The 23150-nt window shown below is 45.5% G+C and overlaps 1 protein-coding gene and 1 long non-coding RNA gene across 9 annotated transcripts in view; one reads left to right on the forward strand and one right to left on the reverse strand.

Annotated features, from left to right (window-relative positions):
- Positions 1 to 23150, reverse strand: part of LOC144174688 (cGMP-dependent 3',5'-cyclic phosphodiesterase-like) — a 128245-nt gene that overhangs the window by 11060 nt on the left and 94035 nt on the right. The window contains exons 1-23 of one of the 8 annotated variants that reach the window (XM_077703508.1): positions 19117 to 19442; positions 18699 to 18745; positions 17615 to 17679; positions 17470 to 17522; positions 17310 to 17384; positions 16710 to 16751; positions 16547 to 16615; positions 15122 to 15255; positions 13817 to 13928; positions 13599 to 13638; positions 13055 to 13118; positions 12763 to 12847; positions 11430 to 11490; positions 10676 to 10757; positions 10503 to 10537; positions 9158 to 9270; positions 8305 to 8382; positions 8092 to 8214; positions 7555 to 7625; positions 6850 to 6975; positions 6408 to 6495; positions 3280 to 3327; positions 3079 to 3153 (exon numbers count right to left, since the gene is read on the reverse strand). In XM_077703508.1, the coding sequence (XP_077559634.1) occupies positions 3079 to 3153; positions 3280 to 3327; positions 6408 to 6495; positions 6850 to 6975; positions 7555 to 7625; positions 8092 to 8214; positions 8305 to 8382; positions 9158 to 9270; positions 10503 to 10537; positions 10676 to 10757; positions 11430 to 11490; positions 12763 to 12847; positions 13055 to 13118; positions 13599 to 13638; positions 13817 to 13928; positions 15122 to 15255; positions 16547 to 16615; positions 16710 to 16751; positions 17310 to 17384; positions 17470 to 17522; positions 17615 to 17679; positions 18699 to 18715 (1656 nt within the window). In that variant the 5' untranslated portion in view covers positions 18716 to 18745; positions 19117 to 19442. Of the gene's footprint in view, positions 1 to 3078; positions 3154 to 3279; positions 3328 to 6407; positions 6496 to 6849; positions 6976 to 7554; positions 7626 to 8091; positions 8215 to 8304; positions 8383 to 9157; positions 9271 to 10502; positions 10538 to 10675; positions 10758 to 11429; positions 11491 to 12762; positions 12848 to 13054; positions 13119 to 13598; positions 13639 to 13816; positions 13929 to 15121; positions 15256 to 16546; positions 16616 to 16709; positions 16752 to 17309; positions 17385 to 17469; positions 17523 to 17614; positions 17734 to 18698; positions 19445 to 20742; positions 20960 to 23150 lie in introns of those variants that run through there. The other 7 variants (XM_077703505.1, XM_077703504.1, XM_077703507.1 and 4 more) reach the window with 7 other exon arrangements.
- Positions 1253 to 10550, forward strand: LOC144174691 (uncharacterized). The gene is made up of 2 exons (XR_013323511.1): positions 1253 to 1380; positions 10251 to 10550. It is a non-coding gene; the product is annotated as an uncharacterized LOC144174691 (long non-coding RNA).

Genomic DNA, 23150 nt, shown 5'->3' on the forward strand with positions numbered 1-23150 from the left:
CAACAAGCGCAGAAAATATATTTAAGCGAAAGATTTTTAGTGGGACCGATGGCGTCCTGTCAAAAAACATGCGATTTCTCGTAGACTGGCTGCTCGACGCAAAAGCTCTGCGATCTGTGGACACGCGGCGCGTGTGCGAAAGCGGGATTCCAATTTGTCAAAACGGCTATTTGAAAGTGGCGAAAAAGGACCGGCTATAGATGAGGCAATTCCGCATCGTACAGGAAGAACGAGTACAATAGTATACCTTTATCTCGAGACCACGTATCGGCACACATTTAAATCGCTCGTAGATACGTTTACTTAGAGCGCAAAAAGTCGTTGCGTAGGTTCGTACAGTCGAACCCCGCTACAACGAACGCCGCTTCAACGAAATTTCCGCTTCAACGAAATATTTCCAATTCCCCGTCAGCCAGCCATAGAAGTCCATGCAACAAAGTCCTCGCCACAACGAACCATTTGTCAGGCTTGCTTTCGCTTCAACGAAATTTTCAATGATTTGGGCTGGGTTTGAACAATTATTTTACAATAAAATAAGCATAGCGCCAGCTTTATGTAACTTTTTATACATTCAGGACGCTTAGTTTCACCGAAAACATGCGCGGTGCGGCCACACCGCCACAAAAAAAAAAAAAAAAAAAAAAACTCATAGGCGGACGCCATTGTTTGATGGTGATAACGATGTGGCTGGCCGTCTTTACATGAGGCGCAGGCCCGGTTCACCAAGCCGGAGCTACAGCCAATCCGTATCCAGTTGAAATCGCACAAATGTGCTCCGCTGCTGGCGCGGCGCCGTCATGTATGCTTTGTGAGCAGCTGTCCTTGCCGTTTTCCGTCTACCATTCTTCATAGCCAAGAGCAAAAATCATGTTTGCGTGTTTGGTCTTGAAGCCAAGTCATCCTATCTTAGTCATGAGCGCGCAGTTGTGTTAAATGCAAGCGCGCGCGTCTAACCTGCCAAGGTCAGTAGATGCCGCGCCGTGTCAGATGATAAGATGACGGCACTACTCCTGCTACAAGTGAGAGGGGGGCTTCCAACGGCCTAGCAGCTATCTGCAAGTAATCAGCTCGGTGAACACGCCTTGTTGTACAGCAATACGTTTTGCGCCTGCATTTCTTCACCCCCCTCCGCAACGCGTTCTTCGCGTGCAGTGAAAGAACAGATAACCATTGGTATCTTTGTTATCCGAATAAACATGACGTTATTGCGCGTCACTCCTTTTTCTAAACATTGTATTATGCTGCCAATGATGCGGAAGCATACGGGGCTATTTTCCTGGCCTTTCCGTGGTGTGTTGCGGCAGATTTCGCCTCAACGAATTTTCGCTTCAACGAAATTTTTCGCACGTCCCGTCAATTTCGTTGTAGCGGGATTCGACTGTACTTCATTAGCGATTTAGGGCCTTGAAGGTTTTGCGATCTATTAGAAAACATATACACACAACTCGCCGGAAATAAGGGCAGGTGACTTGATCTTAACATTGCACACCCGTTATGTTACCCCGGCCCATCGTTTGGGTTTACTGCGCTTAGAATGACCGGTAAATTTAAATGTATACCGGCAACATTTTTACCCTTAAGATAGTAAGGCTGTGTGCTGCAGTAAAATCATGTGCGCTTAGCCTACACGTTCGGGCAAACAGTGCGCAAGCAGCCGCAACTTCTGCAGCAGCGTGGCTGGGCCCTCATACTCTAGCGCCATCTAGCGGCGGTTGCGAAAAGCGGCGGAGCGCCGAACAAGATGTGGTCGCGTCGCCGGGGCGAGTGTCACCACCTAAACTATTCTTACACCGTGCAACAGGCTCACCAGAGGTGTTGGCATTAATAAAGCTACTACAACTGGCTATTTTAAAAGACATTGAAGGGAGCCAAAAGCAGAGTCTGAGACCTTTGTCGGGATCAGAGTGGATGCAATCAGGATGCATTGCTTTTATGCGGTGCCCACTTTCCAAGCTGCCTCCACTTTTCTACCCTTCTTCTTGCACTATTTGACGTTGGCTTCAATGACACTCTTTTTTAAGTCCACCACATGGCCACTTGCAGTACTGCGAGCATGCACATCGCATACAAATTGTTGCCTGAATGCAAACAAAGCCAACGATCGACACAGAATAGGTTAGCATCAATAAGAAATCCCACTGAAAGCAAGTGTGACGCAGTAGTCTGTGAAGTGGATTTAGAAAGCACCAAGCATTTTTTGGTCTTTCAAGCTAGAGCTTCAGAAATACACCAACTAGAAAGTGAAGTAGAATACTACACAGGTTAAACTACACAAAAGGGCTACATATGCATGCTGCGTGCGCATACATGTGCGTATATGGCGTGAAAATAAAGAAAGCCTGCTAAGACCGCAGACAAATAGAATGAACACAAAGTTGGACACACATTGAAGAAACAAGGCTCACTTCTACATCGGCCAGGAGCTGGCGTTCATCAGAGGCCTGCCATTCTAAACTCCCGAGCAGTCTTTGGCCAATAAATAAGTAAATCTGGTTGTTATTTCGATGTGAGCCCCGATTTTTCACTCGTTTTTATGAACAAATTCTGACCAGTGTCCCTTTAGCTTCCCTAAAACTAGCAAACTGTGCAATGTGCCCGGAATATCCAGAAGGGATTTTGTGGTCTCGCGGACCATTAAAAATATAAAAATTTGAAAAAGTGAGAATAACCAACATCAGTTTGTTTTTGCTGAAACAAACTGCATGGTGTGGGATGACGGTCTTGCATTACCCTACCCTTCCGTCATTACTTAATAGCCTGTACAGCACAGCATGCAGCCCACCTGTCAAATATTTCCTCTTGTGTTCAGTCTAGTCCCTCATTCCTCCATATGAAACTTGCAAAATAATGTTTTCATGCTTTTTGTTTCTAGATATCTTTGAACTGCAAGTCAGCTTTCACGTGTAAGTGATGAGATTAACTAAAGCACTGATAAGCTTTACGGCTGGCTTACACCACAAGACTTTTACCAGAGTGCTAGAAGAATCCTAGAGCATCTTTTAGTCGAACCAAGTTGCACTGCTCAGCAAGGCGTCCACAAAAGCACGTTGAAAGCAGAGGTTCTGCACTGCAACGCACCTGCCTGGAGAGGTTCTCAAAGATATTGCAGCCATCGGTGTTCAGTATTGCCATGGCCTGGGCAAAGTGGTGACGCTGCGAAGAAAAAGAAGGCAGGAACAGTGGCTATCACACTGTGCTCTTTTAATAAATGGTTCACTTTAAATGACGTGAAGGTTGGCTTGTGAATGCAAAATATGCACCCAGACACACTTCACTCACCTCCATGACTGAGCCTTCTGAACTGTACAGTGATGCCAGGATGGATTTCTAGTAGAGACAAAAACAAAGAATACAGTACTTCAGAGCATGCCAAGCACAGTACTCTTGCTCGTTTAGGCAACTAAGGCATGCCTGTGCAAAACAGAATTATGATGTGGTAATACCCATGCCACATGTACAAGAAAAATGACATTAAGTGTTTAAGGCCTTAAGATACTGAATGACATTAATTGGGCAGGCCGTGCTACACACAAAAACGCTAAAGCATTGAATGTGTTAGGCATGACGGTGATCATGACCAAAAAGAGAAATTCGCTCATATTTTAGATGCCTTTAACGCGAAGAAAAATATCTTCCAAGGGTTAGAAATGTTTTTTGTGAAAGAGAACGTCATGAGAGATAGTGTTTTCTTGAAAATGGGGTGAGCCGTTTCTAAAAGTGGCTTTAGCAGCTGCCATCGCCTGCCAGTGGCAGCCAAATCCGAAAAATTTAACACCATGTTTTGCCTCTTGCCGGTGTTTTAGTGAATGTCGACTTCTTCAAAACTTCGCCACCAAGAGTGCACAAAAAAACGTCTTATTTCGAAGTTCAGCTAGATTTCCGCATCAACACTCTGGTGCTGAGAGCTTTGTTGGTTTCATTTGGTGCTCATCGCGTTCAAGACTAGGCAGATTTAAGGCGTTCGTGAAGGTGAATGAGTTGTGTGGAACTCCTTAAACCAAAAATGACATTAAAGCGAATGGCATTACATTTTTTCAAGTAGCAGTGAATTAACTGTTTCGCTTCGGCGCCTATTCAAAATCGTTCAAATTTAAACGATACTTTGGGAGCGCCTTTTCATAGCATTCCAGGCGTTGCTCGAACCAGTAAAGCTGGTTAGAGTTAGATCAGAAAATGGCCTTTCAAAATCAGTTTTGTTTTCATTTTTGCAACAAAAACATGATTTTTGACATGCGTTTGAATCACCTGGGTGTGGAAAAGGGGCGTGGTCATCACGCATCACTGCTACCAACGAAGAATGCGTGCCACTCGTAATTACTCTGCACCAGCGTTTGTTTTTTTGCTATCAGGGCGTGAATGGTGAACTAGCAAACGATTTTCAATCGTCAGGTTCGCGCTCTGACAGTAATAATCCCAGAAACTGGCTGAAAATGTCAAGCAGTGCCTGTTTGAAAAGCTACTTTATGATTTTTAGGCAGTTTCATTGCCTTTGCGCATGTTGTTCAAAGTTGTGTGGTAGTTCTACTTACCCCAGGACCATTCGTGAACAGTTTACAACAGTTTCAATTTTGTTTCTGCACCGCAAAATTCATATTTAGCGCTACTACGCAGTTACCCAACTTCAAGGCTACCTGCCATGGCACCTTGAGCATCTGTGACTGATCCTCGAACAAACCATGCTGTTCCTGATTTCACTGAACCCTAACTCGATTTCTACGATAAGAACTTCAGATGCAAGTCAAAGATAACATTCAGTCGTCAGATATCAGTTCCGACAAGGACACCGCTTCAAACCGGCCTTACACACACCGCCAGCTGTTCGCCTGCCAGTTCTGTTTCCATACGAGGGTATCTCCGGGGGTCTAGTGTTGCTTCTTAGTTGAACTGTCTATTTAGACGAAGTTTCCAATAAGTTTTGTACTGTTTCATTTCAAAAATGTTAGGTGGCACTGCAATAGAGGAGGCTCGTAGAGCTAATCTTGTTTATGGCGCAACAGCTACTCGGCCAAAGTTTGCAGGGCACGATTCCAGCGCATCGCACCTCATTCCTGCAAGCAAGGCTACAATTGCGAGTCAGAAGATGATAAAAAACCTAGCCCACTCCCAAGCCTTGCTGAACTCAACTTTATGTTTTGAGAGATAACTGACCGTGAACTTCATGCATGTTTTTCTGCATCGCGTGCTTGTCCCAAATATTGTGCTGGCTGTAAATGCAAAGTCAGTTATCGACAAGATGTTTTTACGTTACGTGGGGGCAAATTGGTGCCTCTGATAATGTCAAACCGCCATATTTCTTCCATGGAACCACCCAAAATTGCACATCTTGAATTGGAGGTTGGGCTTCACCGCATGACACGAGCACCGCGCGCGCTAACATTTTTTTTATATCTGAAAACCTTTTCCGCACACGTCGACATTTTTTCTAGGGCATGTTTTTGAAATGTTTCCCTACAAAATGTATATTTTAATTTTTTTTCTAATATCGGTGGTTTGTTATACAAAACTCCTTTTTTATCTTTTTTTTTACATTTTGACAAAAAAATTTGATTTTGATATTTTTTTCGCAACTATGATATATGAAAACATTTTAAAAACTGGTGTTATTGGAAAGGGCGTTAAATAATCTGCATTTTGTGTTCCTGTAATTAGTGCCTAACCAATTTTTTAGCAGAAAAAGAAAACGTTTTCTTGGACCCCTAAAAATTGGTCGACTTTCCCGCGGTAACAATTAATAGCATTAAAACTTAAGGCATTAAGCACTTAATGTTATTTTTTGGGTACGTGTGGCACAGGTACAAGGCACCATGGATTAATGACAACAACATTTGATACAGTGCCAGTTCGTGCTTTGTACCTGTTAAAGGAGCCATGAAGAGAAAATACAACTTCGTTTAATTTGAAAGAACTAGCATACAGTATCTCACTCAGCTCCATTAGAGCCACAAAAGATGTTTTTTTAATGAAAAAAAAAAAGCAAGAAGTATTTAAAAACTTTCAAATTTTGCGCCACAGTGACGCGTTATGAGCAAGAATCACGTCATACGGGCCAACAATAAAATATAATTTTCAGTGCGTTAACTGCACGTTAGCATTCAAGCGATGTGGTCAAATGGAACTAGAGGCCCCATTACAGACGTCCAGTAACGTGTCGTCGCGACAGGTCAGTTAGGCAGCCGCCAATCGCACAAACAAGGTTCTGTGACGTCATAGAAAAATTGCGGGAAATTGGCTAGGGGGTCGCAACTGCTTCACACGTTTCCTTCAATACCTCCGTTATTTGTTCGAAGATTGCGATGATATTGGTATCATTGTTATCGGAACTAAGCAGCCTTTCTAATAAACCCAACTTGTATTTTGTCTTCATGGCTACTTTAAACATGGCAAAGCAGAAAGACAAAAGAGCTTACCGAAGTGAGCTGAAACGAGTTGTTTGTTCCCCGATGGTCAAGATCATGACAAAGACAGGCCACAAAGAGCGAAAGGCCTTCCAGTTCACTGCAAACACAACAGGGAAAAAGGAAAAAAGATGCCCAGATTATTAAACGGCAGTTACCTCGTCACGTCACCTTCCATACAAAGTACAATGTATGCAATTGGCTTTACACCGAGCTGATACGAGATAGGAGGAACTATGCACTACAAAGTGCAAGAGGGCAGTAACGCAAAGAGGCAAGCAACAACACGAGTGACAATGACACAGAATGGCAGCCAGGTTCTTTTTTTTTTTTTTTTTTTTGCTCCTTCCTGCTTTGCTAGCCAAGGTTCTGAGCATTGATAAACAAGGTCAGTCCTTATGCCCCAGATTAGATTAGGGAGGCCCGTGGCACAAACACACGAGCCAGTACTCACGTGAGGTAAGGCCCCATGAGGGAGAGATTCTTGAGGAGCAGGTAACAGAAATGGGCCACTGCGAAGGCGTGCATCCAGTTGTGGTACGGGGGGTCCCGGTAGCCCTTCTTCACCATCAGCACGAACCTGCCACCGCACAAGCAACAACAGTTTTGTAAATTTAAAATTTTTAATTTTAAAAGTGTGTCACGCAGGCTAACATACTCCACGGTTAATGTGCACTTCTTTCCTGAAAGTTCTATACGTTTGGCTTTTTGGCACAGCAGTGGCGTTACACAGGGAAGCAAATGCACAATGAGTGCTATGCAGCGAAGTTGGGAAAATTCGCATACCCTGCCCTGCAGCCAGCCAACCCAAATTAATTCCGTCTTCATTCGTAGCTTTCCAGCATTTAAAAAGAAATCAAATACACCGAACTAAGAAGGAAAGTTCACTGAGAATCGATAGCAAATGCTCTTCATGAAGTGTTCATTGTTTTAAATAATTGCCCATCCCTACTAATGGCTATTGCAAAGTGGGGACAGGGTGTGGCGTGCACTCGCAGTAAAGTGCACAAACAATGTCTTGTCACAAGGCCTCGCTTTTATCCCGATTCCCCCCTCCTCTCTTCTTCTCATCAAGCTGCACCCAGGTCAGTAGGCGTCACTGACCTCATGGGTGTGCAACAACAACACTCTCGAGATGAAAAGTGTGACCGCTGCTTACTTGGCCAGAGAGTCCTTGGGGATCTTGAATCTACTGATAAAGCCAAGGTCCTCAAACATGGCTATCACAGCCTGTAAGAAGCAAGAGAAGGGACACTTTATCAGCTGCCACGCTCAATAACCTCACGCAATGACAGAAGAACAAAGTGAAAAAAAAAAAAGGGACACTGTCCACTTTATGACTGTTTGTAAACACTCCTATACGAGTTACAAACACCGCTGAGCAAACTGCACAGCATTGCAGGAGTATCATTAATGGGGAAGAATCCTTTCTCAACTCCCTTCCAGTGCACACAGTCTCACAGCGGAACTCTTCCCAAATCATGACCAGTATATTTCTGCCATTAAACACACCAAGCATTCAGCTAGAAGCACGCGTAACAGGCAGGTTCGTAAATGTGAAACAAGCCCCCAAGCAGAAATTGCCTCACAGCGTTGAAAGGTGACCACCGATCTCCCCGTCACACGCTATTCCAGCTCATCACTGAAAAATTGGCGGAAGAGTGTGGGCCAGAGCAAGAAGGGAGCAGGCACTCACGACCAGTGTAGTCTTGTCTGGAATGACGCGTGGAGTGAACGAGAACTTCGCAAAGTCTGGACTGAATGACGTCAGGGGAGGCACCTCGCGGTTCACCAGCTGCTTAACATCCTCATTGGACACCTGGAAAAAGCAGCAGCATCAGCAATTGACGAATCGGGCCACGCGGTCAGTCCACGACAGGCCCCGCCCGAGACAAGGGCCCCAACTCACCAGCATGTGGTACATCATGAGCTCATTGGACAGTTTGCTCCGATGTTGCGCATCACGGACTTTCTTCCACATCAGAGACTGCGCGGGGAAAGAAAGAAAAAAAAAAAAAAAGACAAGTTTAGAACAAGTGTCCAGCCATTCTTTACGCGCCGCTGTTGATGACAAATGCTTTGCACGAAAAGCCTGCAAAAAAACGTGCCTATCAGCAAGTGTAAGGCTGCACACTTTCCAGCATATTTCAGAGGTTAATCAATGTATTCTAGCCAACCAACAAAGAGAACGCCGCAAAACATGTATAGTTGGCAATAAATGTAATGCGGAAAGAAAGATATGAACTTATGAATATTAAATTCGATAGTTTTGGGTAGTAGAGGAAACATAGTGATAAGGGTCCACACTCCATATATTATGAATTAGCTGTGACATTTTTCCCATACAAGTTAAAAGGAGCGGCAACTTTTAGCATACACTTCTCTGCCTGCGTTCGCTTTGCAGCTGTGGCTGACTGCACACAAGTAACGAAAAAAGTGGAAAAACTTCCCACCAAGCATATGGTGCTATCCACACGGCAACGATTTGCTTCAATAGCATCACAAATCATCCTTCACACCCCTAAACACAGTTTTCCCAACCACATGCCAAAAAATAAATGTCACGTGAGCAGCTAATGGACAACAGATTTCCAACAAACAAAAGGAAAGTGCGAAACATATAACATACATAAAAGCATATATGAATAACATACAATAATATAATATACAGTAACAATATAATAACAATACATAATAACAAAATAATATATAATAACATTTAAGCATGCAGGCAGCACTTTCAAGGGTTGGCTCATACTCACGTGCATGATGCTGATTCCACAGTATATAGAAAATGCCTTGGCCATCTCTTCGTCGAAGAAGGTGAAGTACTTGCCATTTATTTTGTTACACAGTTCGGCCACACCGATTACCCCTGTAAAATGAAGAGTGCACAGGCAACATGTCAGAAAGCTGGAGCCACTTGTTGGGCAAGACAAGACGCCGCATACTGCTCCAATCTCTCAACCAGCAGAGTTGAAAACAAATTTTCACACGCCACCTGCCCTAAAAATTAAGAAAAAAATTCACACATCTCCACGAAGTGAATCATGACGAGACGAGTGGGCGGAGCACTGGGGATCGTTCTTGCCGTAAATCACCCATGGCATTGCCCACTCGCGCATGTAAATGAGTGATAATGTGTGTGTACAGTATATACAATTCCAATCCAATCCAATCCGATACAATTAAATTTAACCCAATCCAATCCATTTCAATCCAGTCCAAACCAATCCAATGCAATGCAATGCTCCTCACACATGCACACCACTGTGTACATGGACGCGAAGCCCTGGACAAAGCGAGGTCCTAAGCTGCTTCGCCCCTAAAACACTCAAGACGAAGTTACAACACACATCCGAAACTGCTGAGCCCCAAAGACCTCTAACCCACAGGCATTTACCTAGGTCCAAACAAAGGCACGCAATCAACTAAAACAACACTTTTGTTTATATATTGCCTCTATGTTACGACAACAGGCCCTCGCTGACGCTTAGCATACTCGGCACAGATTGCGCCCCACTGGAGTAGCACAGAGAGGGTCGCAAGAGCATTAAAAGGCGGAAATATTTGCTCTGTTGCGTGCCTTGCCTTACAGGGAAGCCCAGACGTGCGGGCTCCCTGCAACAATCCTTACCGCGGGCATAAGGCCAGTTTTCGTAGGTGTCGGAAATTCCTTTGTTCTCTGCCAAAAATACAGAGTTCACAATACTGTGTCACAAGTTAGAGACTAAGCTTTCTAGAAGTGGCTCTAAACCGTTCATCAAGCACGGATAACTCTCTAAAACAGTGAGTTCATCCAAGATAAATCTCTACTGGCGAGCAAAATTTCTAGCGAAACTGTCATTTTATGAGCTAGATGCTCATTCCCAACGTCCTCGAAATTGGGGTCTAGTCTTCTGGGAGGAAACTAGAGGCAGTGTTTGAACAGACGAGGGAGTTATTTTTGTGGCTGCAGCATATTGTTAGAATGCTGCACAGATCTGTTTGTTTTTCTCAACCTCGTGATTACTTTTGCAGCTAACTGAATAAACTTCAAAGTAGACTTCAAACTGAGCAAGCGAAAGCAGGAAGGGAATAGATGCCCTTTAGGCCTGAGCCACTTACCAGAATCGTCTTTGATGGGGAAGCAGAGGATGTTCCTGGTTGAAATAAGAAATAAAAGGTGGGGGCAAAAAGATGTTTGGTGAGCCATCAGAAAGAGGAAATGATTGATGTAGGGCCAAAATGATCTCAAGGTAAAATCAACCTGAGGAGAAAGCCCCCCTCAGACAGCTCACCTCGTCCTGAAGCCTGTTGTCTCATCCATCTTGCGATAAAACAGGGGGTGGGCATAGGCGTCAGTGATGTTCAGCAGCTCCCCTGATAAAGAAGCAGGAAAATCAAAGCATAAGCTGATAAGCAACTCTTTTCTAGCTACTGGCACAATTATAAAACAAGCACACACAAAAAAAGGATAAAAATGACAGCCAACAAATAATTTCTACATCACTCTTTTATGTACAGGCAACTGGATTGCCCCAACCAAGAGTAGTGAGTTTTTCCCGAATTGAAACAAGGATAGAAAAAAAAAAAAAAAAAAGAACTCTTGAGTTAACGATGATTTTTTGTTTTACAAAAATTTTCTGCTAAGAGTGCCACATTATTATATAGATTATTAAAATTTTTATAACACTGGTGCCGTAGTGTCAACAGCTAATTCCAAGGCAACTATACCTGTTCCATTTTCCCCTAAGTATGACATCATTGCCGTAACCCATGCGGGAGATGCAATTAGTGCCTGGGGTTCTCTTCTTTTTTGGGGGGCTTCAGGGAAAAAAAATGAAGGCTCTAGACTTGCACTAAGCAGGGATATAAAGTAGCAAAACTTGTGTATATTAAACTACACACTGCGGCCATGCACGAGTTGGACAATTTTACTTCAGTGCCTCTTTGAGAGATACTGCCCTTGCTCTTAACTTCCTCTTCTTGTTACTGTGGCAATTTCAACACAATTTGTTAATCCACAGAGGGTTACAAAGTTGCTCGACGTACCACTGGTGGCAACATGGCCTGCAATACCCTGGTCAGCAGGGATCCGGACTTCTGTCATCGTCTGGGGAAATAAACAAAACATAAGTGCCAAACTCTTGTAAGACCTGAATTCAAAGACAATCTTGCATTGCTATGAAACTTGCACGCAGTAACACAGAGAAGGGTAAATGAAAAAAAAAAAAAAAAAGTGGCCATTCACTCCTTACAGATGGTTTAACCAGCGAAGCTGTGACGTGCGGCCGCTGTTTGCCATTGCCACATGAACACTGCACTGCCCACCGTAACTGATTGATTCATGCACTAGCTTACTGCTTGCATGCTCTGCTGCAATAAACCGAGCCACACACTCTCCCCTGACTTCTAACTCCTCTCCAATCCGGGAAGAGCTTGCTGTACACTCAGGACCACCGAATTTTATTTCCCCCAAGCCATAAAAAATGTCGCCTCAAAAGCAAAAAGAGAGCAGAACATTTCTCGGAAGGCACCAAATTGGTATCAAAAGAAGACAGAGTATGGAAGCTCAGGCCATGAACACCATATTTCACTCTTTGGTAGCTTTTCCAGTACACACACCCGAACCGGATTTGAGTGAGGGAAAATCTTTCCAGTTTATAGCACGCTTTTATTTTGTACCCGCCGCGGTGGCTCAGTGGCTAAGGCGTTGTGCTGCTGAGCGCGAGGACACGGGTTTGATTCCTGGCCGCTGCGGCCGCTTTTCTGATGGAAGCAAAAAGCAAGAACACCCGTGTGTATGAGATTTTGGCGCACGTTAAGGATCCCCGGGAGTTCAAAATTAATCCGGAGTCCTCCACTATGGCGCGCCTCAGGGCTTGCGTTGCGTCGGCCATTAAACCCTACAATCCATCAGTCAATCACTTTTATGTTGCAGAATGCAAAAGAGGCAAGAAGAAACAAAATTTCAGAAACTGATTTTCCATTTTAATATACTTTGACATGCTCGACACGAGGCCCACTTTATGTGCCGCTTCCATGACCTTCAGCCCTTTCACCTAACCGTTACTTGGTTAGCTGGGCATTCATGTTTCATCTGGTGCAAACAGGTAAAGAACAATGCAAACAGATAAAGGTTGCACGTGGTGAAGAGAAAGTGCACGTTGATGAGACCACACGTGCCCTTGCATAGACGTGCATAAATCAGCTTATAAAAGTAAGTTAATAAAAGAAAAAGAAAAACAAGCAGACAGCATGGTGAAGAAAAAAAAAACTAAAAATCACACAACAGCATGGTGTAGTGAGTGGTATAGTTAGCATGGTATAGTGGTATAGTTAGCATGGTATAGTGAGCCTACAACAGCCTTGCGATAATACTGACCTCAGAACCGTCTTCGGCCAGGTTTCCGTCAAACACCTTGGCAACCAGCTCGTTCTGATCCTTGTCCAGCAGAAACAGAGAACACCTGGAGCAGAAAGAGGGTGATAAAGATATACCCGATAGGAACACCGCAGCTTATCAAAAAAAAAAAAAAAAAAAAGCGATGGCTGCAGAGGCTGCCCAACTGGCACATACACATTCTGATACCCAAAAGCTGCCCCGTAAAAAAAGACATTTTCTTCAGCTAACTACTGTAACCCCCAAAATGTACAGAGACAACGCCAATCCATACCTTTCTGCTTTTGTGAGCTTGCGGGCATCGGCCATGATTTCTCTCAGGAGGACCGTCACGTCATCTGGAAAATGGGCCCGATTTGGTTAGTTTTTGCTCTCCACAAAGCCACACACTGAGTGTTCAGGCTATTCCCCCCAAAGATCTGCACGAAGCGCCATATGAAGCAAGAAAATAACGCCCGCATAAAGCTGATGAGGCCTTTGAGCGCAGAAACGTCTACAGACTTCTGTTACTTCCTAATTAAAAGGGACAAGGAGACTGTGAGAGCTGAGAATTGCATCCACTGATGCCAATGGGAGAATTATTGAAGCTAACAGAAGAGAGAAGAACAAGTTGACAGTCAGATAACAAAAAAATTGGCGTTGAACCAAAGCCGTAAGGGCGCAGAGCATTTGCACTTCTTCCGGGCACTACGGATGAGTTAAGGCTCTGGACTTCCACTAAACCACTATCAAATAAGGGATAATAGGCAAACCAAAGTATGGAACGAATTCACTGCAGAAGTACGCTGACGGCTCCAAAGAAGGTTCGGGGGACTCACCCAGGTGCGTGAAGAGGTTTTTGGCCACTGTCAGAAGGGACTGCGAGCGAACAGAAAGCAAAAGCGGCATGTGAGCGTGGTGGCTGTCAAGCGAGGCAGGGTGAACGAGGACGCACAACAATGGGTTTGGCCGGCCATCACTGCCTCCTCCTCTCCCTCGATCAATAAACAAGCTACGAGGAGACAACAGGGTGGAAGAAGAAGGGAGGCGACAATACCTGGCACTCTTCCCTGAGGCGGCGTTCCTCTTCGTACGCTGTTGTCTTGAGAAGGCAGGGCGTGATGCACTGGAAGCATTCACGGACAACAGCTTCGTCCCGTTTGGTGAAGCTGAAGAGAACGGGAGAGAGTGAGGGAGACAGGCCGTCAGGCACTTGGAGACCACTGTTCGCTTATTTTTCTTTTCTCTCGCCACCTGACCAACACTAAAAGAATTGTTTTTTTACACTGGTGCATAGACATCCTTATGCAACCCAAACTGCTTTTGAATCTTTAGAAATCCTGTTAAAAGCGTATCAAGTTTTCTGGTACACCGTAAGAATGCCGTGCCCAATATTCAGATCTATACGTGAGAAACTTAATTAGAGCAAGTGAACTCCACACACACTACTGGCCCGCTTTCTTGCTAAATGAACTGACAACGCATGCTAACAATTCACACACCCACAAAGCTGCTTTCAAATAATGCGTGAGAAAAACAGCGCATCCACAATTTGAACCAGGAACATTGTGTGCACCCTTGTATGTTATTAGATAGCCAAAAGCCACCAGCACCAGCTCAGTTGGTAACTCGAAAGACGACTCCCACAGTGTAAAAGTTGTCAACAACTCGCGAGTGAACTGCAAAATTGCTTCCGACCCATGTGGCATTCGAAAGTTGAACCCAGAGCTTTACACACCTGATGGTTTCATTTAACCCTTTGATGCCCAGTGTTGCTCAGGAGCAACAACTCAAACAATATTTTTTTCTCTCACGCTTTATGCTTTTTTCAACATTTAACCCCATCTATTGACAGACAAAGGATCCCAGACCGTCAAAAATGGAAGAAGAGAGGGCAGCAATGTAATTCTGTGTGCTAAAAAAATATTGTTTACGCGCGTCAATGCACATGGAGCCCAGAAGGCTCAATGGGCTAGTGACAGGTACCCAAAATTGTGCAATTCCGTTGTTATTACAAATGATGGCAATACAAACTTTACGTTATTGTCTTCACTTGAACCATAAATCATGGTGGCCAAGGTAACTGTCTTGTTCAAGCTGTACATGGGTAGCTAGTGCCCAGTGTGTCCGTCCTAATGAACCAAATTTTTTTCTGACTTCATATTTGTGATGTCAGAAGTCCTTTTAGATCATAAAAACTTCCCACATGCTTAATTAAGCGAAATAATAAAGTTTGGGGCATCAAATGGCTAACCAGGCAGGGCAGTTATCGGCAGCGGTTACAACAGCTAGTAAGGTTTACACTCCGCCGTGGCTACTGCCTAGTGCGTAAAGCAGACCAGGGGGGGGGGGAGACACCTACTCTCTGCCGTTTGTCTTGTTCACCACACAGGGCAACATGACGGTCCGGTCGGGATACTTGGGATGGAGCACCGGCACACACAGCAACGAGTGAAGCACAGAGCCGATCAGACGACTGACTTCCTCTCGGTGGTCCTGCATGGGGCATTACAGCATGCAGTCAACTCTCGCATTACGGCAAACCAGTGCCGAAGCTCGACATCACTGAATCCCGCCTAAGCCCTTCATCACCCCCGTGGCTTGAGCTTCACTTGTCATGGCAAGTTCTACTCTAAACTACCAACGACGAGTCGTATGAAGTCACGAAAGAATTTTTCGAACTTTGCGTGAACTGAAATATCCTTCAAATAAAAGAGCTTTCTTAAAAGAAGTCCACTGAAATGCGCTGATATGTTACTGGACCCTTCCACTTTACACTCTAGCAAATTTACAACCCTATCGTGCAAGATTGCAGGCAGGGATGCGAAATTTATGGCTGCACTGGCAGTGATGATCTGGCTTCAGATATGCGAAAAGGGGCATGTCAGTAAAGTTGGCTTAGCTGCAAAGCCTTTACGCAAGCATGGAAAAGCGCTAAGGTTGGCTTTGCTCAAGGTTAGCTTTCCCCGTAAATCCGGATTTGTCACCAAGTGCGTCTATCTGGACGCTCACAAAGAATGCTGGTGAAAGTGCCATTAATAGCGTTTGCTCTAAGACACCTAAAATGTCAAGTAACGAAATCCTGCAGTTGATTGTACGTTGTCTTCCACCGTTTTATCCAGCTTTGCAACCCGGCAACAAAACAGGCTTGTCCAAAGGCTTTGGCTCATATTTCAGGCTCTCGAGGGCTAGAGAAGACCGAGCAAAAATTGTGCTTACGCTTTCAGCACTTATAAAAGCCCAGCAAGAGCCACTTGCAGCGTGCATGCAAAATGCTGGCAGAGCTTAAAGAACGGCTCTAGAACACCTATCTCGGGGAAGGCACTCGGATGCTGGTGGCAGTAAACACCAGGATCGTGCCTTCAAGAGTGGATCTGTCGCGAGTACGATTTACCAGACAGACTTTGGCCATACAGAGGATAAAGACAACAACATCAATTGCCAAGTAGGGCTCTGGTCAGCACATCGCTTCAAGTATAGCTTTTTCTAATTTTGCATTTCCACTTTGACCAAGAGACATTCAAGCACTTAGTGTTTGTTACTGTACATCAGTTCGACAGTTCGAATAAACGTCACATAGTTTCACCCATGTGAAGCCATAAATGAAGGGCAAACTTCCCTGTCGTATACTTTCACAATTTTGAATATTCCCGACAGTACCTATAAAGCAACAGATACCTATAAGGAAACCAGTTCCCTAATTAGCATAAACAACACATTACACCCATACACAGTGAAACACTGGAAGAGTTGCATTGGTCATTACATTTTGCTGTTTCATACTTACATGATGAATGTCATCTAAAGAAATAGGCCGCCGCTCAGAGAGTGCACAGCTGAAGCTATTGCTTGAAACCTGCGAGGAAGCGAAGGGTTTGTTTAGCTAATGGATTAACTTGGCAAACTGCAATGTACAACTGCCAATTCGTACAAGATATGCAGTGACTCACCAAGAGCTTGGCTGGTTCCTCTAGAACTCGTTCACCTATTACCTGCAACGACAGCAGCAAAACATTTAAGGCACGTGTATTTCGTGCAGGATCTCAACTGTAACCCTTACGTATTTGCCAATAGGGGAAGAAATGACCCTACACTTTTTTTTTCTCTTTAGTTTCAAACTTTGTCCAGCCTGCCAAAAAACTGGTTCCAGGAATTTTCTAAAACATTACGAAGCAAATGCTTTGAGTGTTGCCACTGATTCATGAAAAGTAACAAAAACAGGTCACAGAGAGATGTTCATAACAGCGCAAATAAATAGAAAGGCGTTGTTTCAATAAATAATTGATCTCTTTAACGCTTAAATGGATTGTATCACACGAAGTGGGGTGAAGTTTGCCGAGACTGCTGCAGACAGCAGAGGAAAAATACACCCCGAACAAAAGCTTGGTACGAGGAAAAAGAAATCCACTCGAACAAGACACAAGGTTGAAATCATGAACGAAAAACCACCGAAACCGTTAAATCTTAGAACACTCACACTGCTAGCAGAAACAGTCCACAAAAGCGACTACTGAGACAAGAACCATACAGCTGTCTCGGAGATGACGTACCTTACATGTCAGTTCATCCTGGTCATCAGAAATTAACAGAATGAAAGCAATTTCACTTTGCGTTGTCCTTTGCAACTGAAAAATCAAGAGAGAGATAAAGCCACAATCAGTTCGAGGATCATAACTGCGAACGACGCATTTCTACGTCCTTGATACTTACATACTCGACAACCTTGACTTGAATTTCGGTGGTTAGGGGCTCATAAAGGCTAGCTGAAAAAGAAGGAAGCACAGTTTGCCTTACTCCACGTCTTAATGAAAGAGCGAAGAAAAAAATGGCAATCGCTAGGCTGCCAGACACGTACCACATAACTGAAATAACCCCTGGGGATCCGACTGCATTCCTTTGAATGTCGGCCACCGTTGTTTTCTAAAGGAGCAGCAAACGTTGCCCATAAGTGCTGATTTCACGCACGCAAAGCAACTATAACAAGGAAGCAAGCACGGTGAAGGGCTACGTCAGATTTTAATACAAAGACAGGGTTCCGGGGATGCAGTTACAGGGTCTCAAAATGGAAAGGACAGAAAGGATGGAGCAATTCCATTTGCGAGTTTCTTACTTTTTTCGCAGAATTCTAGCATTTGGAGAAGCCACGCGGAAAGGCAGCCACGCAAAGAAAAAAAAAGAGAGAAGAAATTGGAGGAGAGAGAATCGTGGGGTGTGAAATATTTACAAACGTGTGAGCAAGGCAGTGGGAACATCGCACAGTCCTGCAGGCGAACGTCATGCGGACATCGAGACGCAACACCGAAATCCGAGAGACGCTAAACGCGGTGAACTACCGGACTACCGTCAAGCTGTGCACGTGCGTGCAGGCCTGCATAAAAGTACTGCGCAAAAACTGAAGGACGAAACCATGCCGACGCGGATTCACGTAAGCACATGCAATGTAAGATACATCATGCCTTTCCAGTTACTAGCAGTTTTTTTTTTTTTTTTCCTGTCTTTTTTCAGCTAACCTGCCTTTGCACGAGCGTTCACGATGCGAAAGGTTAGAGCGTCGACGAAACATACGTGTTGTGCCTTCGGAATTTCAGTGGCAACCTCGACAGCAAAGTGCGAAAATGCTTTCGGATTTGTGAGCGCACGCATGCATCTGCGAAGGTGACGGAAGAATGCAGCAAGCGTAGAAAAGGTAGCGCTCTGGGTAAATGCACCCGTCGCAACGGCGACAACGCGTTGCGTGATCGCGTCTAGGCCGTCTAGACTAGACTCAAGGAAGTGCGTCGTACGCGTGTAACGTCATTTTCACGTAACGCCGGCCCGCTGACACGCACACACAGCGTCAGTTACCCGGGGCACAACAGAAAGAAAGAAAAAAAAAAAAATATGCGCGCACCAAACAAGCGTGCAACGGCTCAGTGACGGTTGGTGCTAGACTAACTTACCCGAATATGGAGCCCATCTAACTGCAATTGTTTATTGGACAGCATCACTTTGGAAGAGAAACGAATTCGCAATGAGTTTAGCGGCCCGAAGAAGACACTGCATGCCGGCTTTCTGCTACGGGGAGCTCGATCATGTGCTCATAATTGAACGAGCGCCTACGCACAAATTACTTAGACAACAGCACCGACCAAAGCAACTGCTACTCCGGCATTCAATTAGCACGCTCAGAGCTCGGTGCAACTGCATGCTCAATGCGGGAACGCAGAAATGTATCGGGTTTTAAGAGATCGATAGCGAACTGGCTAGGCTTAGACGGCGCACCACACACACTAGCACAGCACCAGGCGCCGGAGGCCGCTTATTCTAAGGATGCCAACAGTGCCGACTTAACGGGATCGGGAGGCGCTCTCTTTTTACCGAATGCGAAGAACTCATGGTGGATGTCACTAGACACACAACGCACTCAGCAACCACACGCGCAACTCGGCCAGTGCTTCGGCAGGAGTAGCAGAAACCACGGAGGAGGGCATACACAAAATTGCTCTCTGTGGTAACCGCTCGCACCGCTAGGCGCGCGCAGGTTCCAGTTTCGGTTCAACGGCAGAGGTCGTCTTTTAGTTAATGGAATTAACTTTAGGTTACTAGGCGATTAATACACAGAAGCAAATTACACACCTAAATAGCAGCAAAATACACATATTTTGCTTGGATATGAATGTACTTTCAGTCAGTGTACTCGTTTCAGCCTAGTGCATTAGAGCCATAAATATCATAATCATATTACGTGGGACGATATGTTATGCCATTAATGTAGAGTAACATAATTGGCACCCGCATGAAAGTAATGATCCGCCAGCACCGGAAAAGACGCGGCGTCGCCAACGCGGCAGACACAATTTCATCCTCCTCCTCCTCTCTCACTCTCTGCGCCAGGAAAAACGAAAACGAAACAAAAACCACGCTCGCCGGCCGCGCCGGTGCGCGCGCTCCTTTCTACGTGCCGGCAACTTCGGTGAACTCAAATTGCAGGGTTGTGCACGCGGTGCGCGGGCTTCCTTTTTTACAGAAGCAGCCCACGACCTGACGGGGCTGCGTGACGTCACCCTCAAGGACAGAAAACCCCAGGCAGTTATTGAACTTGTGCCAGGCGCCAGAGCGAGCGGTGTTTTTCCTAGCAGATAGACGCGCGCGCCCGAGATTGCGGCGAAATTGCCGACGCGCGAGCGAATCATTTTGTGCAACGCGGGGCAGAAGCGCCGGGATGGCCCCGACACGTGACAGCGCGCTAGCGTCGCAAAAAGCATAATAACCCGCGCGCGCGCGCAGCTGCGCTAGCAATGGGAGACGGATATGCGTAGCTAGTTTATTGAAACGGGGAGACCGTGTGCCCTACATAAGCGACTTGTTGCTCGCGCTAGAGAGAGCGTCGGCAGACGGCGGAATTTGAATACGCGCGCCCACTCGACGCCCAAACGAGAAAGAGGGCTCGGAAATGAAAAGAAGAAAATGATCACTGGAAGAATGTATTCCCACCTTCCGTAGAATGGATACTCGCGTCGAAGATTTACAATTTGCGTCGTGGAACTGCAGCACGCAAGTCAGACCAAAATCTCAGCTAGACAGAGAATACACGTCCGGTCTTTAAATCCCAACAAGGGTGGATGTGCTCAGCGATGCGTGATACACAGAAACCTTTTGGTCGCCAGCAGACTTTCTCCAAATTGTAGAAATTGAGACGGAAACACGTGCGTGCGTGGGATCACGGAGTAATTAACCGGTTCGCTACAGTGAAAGAAAAAAAAAAAAGAAAGCGGTAACCGAAAGGCCGAGGGAGTGCAAAAGAAATCACAATAGCAAAGCTATCGGACGGTCAAGTGCGAGCTCGTAACGTTTCGAGCCGGGCAAACAGCTACGCAGCTTATTCCGAAACGTAATAGCGGTTACAGATACGTGCTTTCCGAGCAGGCGCTAAGTGAAGCAAGCGAAAGAGAAAGTAGGTAATGAAACGGGGAGACGCGCCAGATGCGGGGGTGCCCAACTCACAAAAAGCGGTAGAAGGCCCGGCAGTAGATCTGCTGCTTTGTTGAGTATCCCATGTTGCTTGAATGAAACGCACTTCGACTCTGACTCGCCAGGCGGCAGCGGAGATAGTTTTATTTTTTCTCCCCGTGACGCAGGGGGTGCAGTACCCTTTCTCCCCCTCGCTCTCTCCTCTCTGCGCGTGAACGCCCCTCGGCGCGGCCATTTGCCGGCCGTTCGCCAACCGCGTTTCGGCGGCGCGGCCAAGAACAAAAGTACACAAACAGAAAACGGAAGCCGGGTGACAAAGGACTAAGGCAAGGCGCTCTCATCGCTTGCGGCCCGTATCATGCGATGGCGCCACCTGCGCTCCTCACTCCCTCCTTCGGACAACCGCGTTCGAGTTTGTCGGCGCGATTGCGGAGATAGGTGAGATTGCCTGCCCTGCAATCGTGACGTGGCAGATATCAGCGAAATGACGTGTGCCTTTCACGTGGAGGGGGAAAACTCCGTTCCCCCGAACACTTCGCGGGGGTCGTGGTTCGCACCGTGGCTCTGTCCGACTCATCTCAGAGATGTTTGCCGGGGAGATTGCATTTGGGTTTCGATGGCGACTGGCTGAATTTTTGTTTTAACGTGAAGGAGGACGAACCTCGTTCCAAATCGACATGCCCTTTATCATATTGTAAGACCATACCTTCCTTCCCCATGACAATTTCTTTTATTGAATGCCAGGAGCATTAGTGACCTACTTGTCAAATATTTCTGGTCTCCGTATACTCACCCAGTAGTCTTTATGTAGCCGTTTCTCTTACGGAAAATACGGAGCCAGGATAGGCATTTCATAGGCGCGGATCAGCTATGTAGCCTCCACAGTGATGCCCTCAGCTTATGAAATCATCTATAGTCATATGCTCGTTCCCTAAACGAGGCTACGATCATTCACTGCATTTATACGCTACTGGGTGAGAATGCATGGCAGTTGTGTTCCGTAAGTGAAACGTTCTTTAATTACAACGCCAGGGTGGTACTAGCCACTACCTATGAACGGTTCGTAAACACTGTCGTCCTTTCAGAACCTTTCATAACCCAAGTTAACCAATCGCGTACCTCCCCATCCTTCAACTTCATCCTCTCTGCGTGTTAACCCATGTCTCTCTCCTGTCAGCCAATAAACAGCGAGTACTATAGGTCTTCATCCCAACCTGCTACCCCAGGAATCACTCTTTTGGACTTTGCTGCACTAAAACTCCGATATCACATTTCTTGGCCGCAAAACCCTGGAGAGTGTTTCGAAGAACGTTTCACGTTGAACCCTCGCTATATAATAAAGTTCTTGGGACAGAATATTGACTTCCTTATAAGCGGTGCTTCGTTACAACCGAGAATGATCTGCTCTTCCTGTATATCAGTTGGGACCATAAAAAACTCCCAATAAAGCTCGTTATATCAAATGTTTACTCTATGTTGCGCATTCTGTCCCCTTTTCTTTTATTCCTCCTCCATCTCACACCGGCTCCTGCCTACTGCAGGGTTTGTTTAAATAAAGTCCTTTCCAGTCCAGTCCAGTCCAGTCTCTCTTACAGCCTCCATCTGACAATTTTACAGCCTTTTACCGCCAATACAGCCTCGCCGCGGTCTGGAACTGAATCCAAAACAGCGTACGATATTATCGCAAAGTATGCCGTGTTGCAACTTGGGGTTTTGTAAAGGAGCGAAATTGAATTGCTCTACGAATAATTTTGTGACGTAAACGTACGCACGTACGGACACATTTAATTACAGTTTGGCATATGTCGTCACCTCCTGTGAGAAAAAAAAAAATTCCCGGGTCATCTCCACTAACGTGTAACCTGTGGAGGAGCGAAGCGTGGAGTCTGCGCCGGCGTTTCCCACAGAAAATGGCTGGTAATGGGCGATGAGAGACAGAAGATGATTTTGTTTAAACTGCACACATATGTACATTTATTATGCACGGCGCGCGCTGATTGGGCGACGGAGAAGCGTCGTTGGGAAGAACAGACAAGCGCTTGCTAAGTCGGTGGCGCCCTCTCTAGCGTTGAACCGGATTTATGCAATGAAATTAGAGACAGACTCTCTGTAAGTTGTCTTCGTGTGGCGCGCCGCAACATGCTAGAAAGTATGCTTTACAGGAGAAAACTTGGCGTTTGACACAAATGTCGAGACAAAATTTAACAAATTAGTGCTATTATTGCAATTAAATCCTGATTATTCCTGTATTTTAAATGTTAAATTCTTGGCGCCTTGGCGTTTTTGCCAATGGAGGTGAAACCGTTGGTAGGTAGAGGTATACAGCTTTGCTGTAAACGTCTCGTGTTTTTGAAGCACGAAGCGTTCTAGCTGAGGCGTAAACGAGTTTCCCGCTGTTAGTACGCGTAACGAATCGTTCCAGCGCGAGGCGTAAACGAGTG

The sequence above is a fragment of the Haemaphysalis longicornis genome, unplaced genomic scaffold (genome assembly GCF_048455015.1).
Source record: "Haemaphysalis longicornis isolate Haplotype H1 unplaced genomic scaffold, Haemaphysalis longicornis Haplotype H1 scaffold_3, whole genome shotgun sequence".
In the NCBI taxonomy this organism is placed as follows: Eukaryota; Metazoa; Arthropoda; class Arachnida; order Ixodida; family Ixodidae; genus Haemaphysalis; species Haemaphysalis longicornis.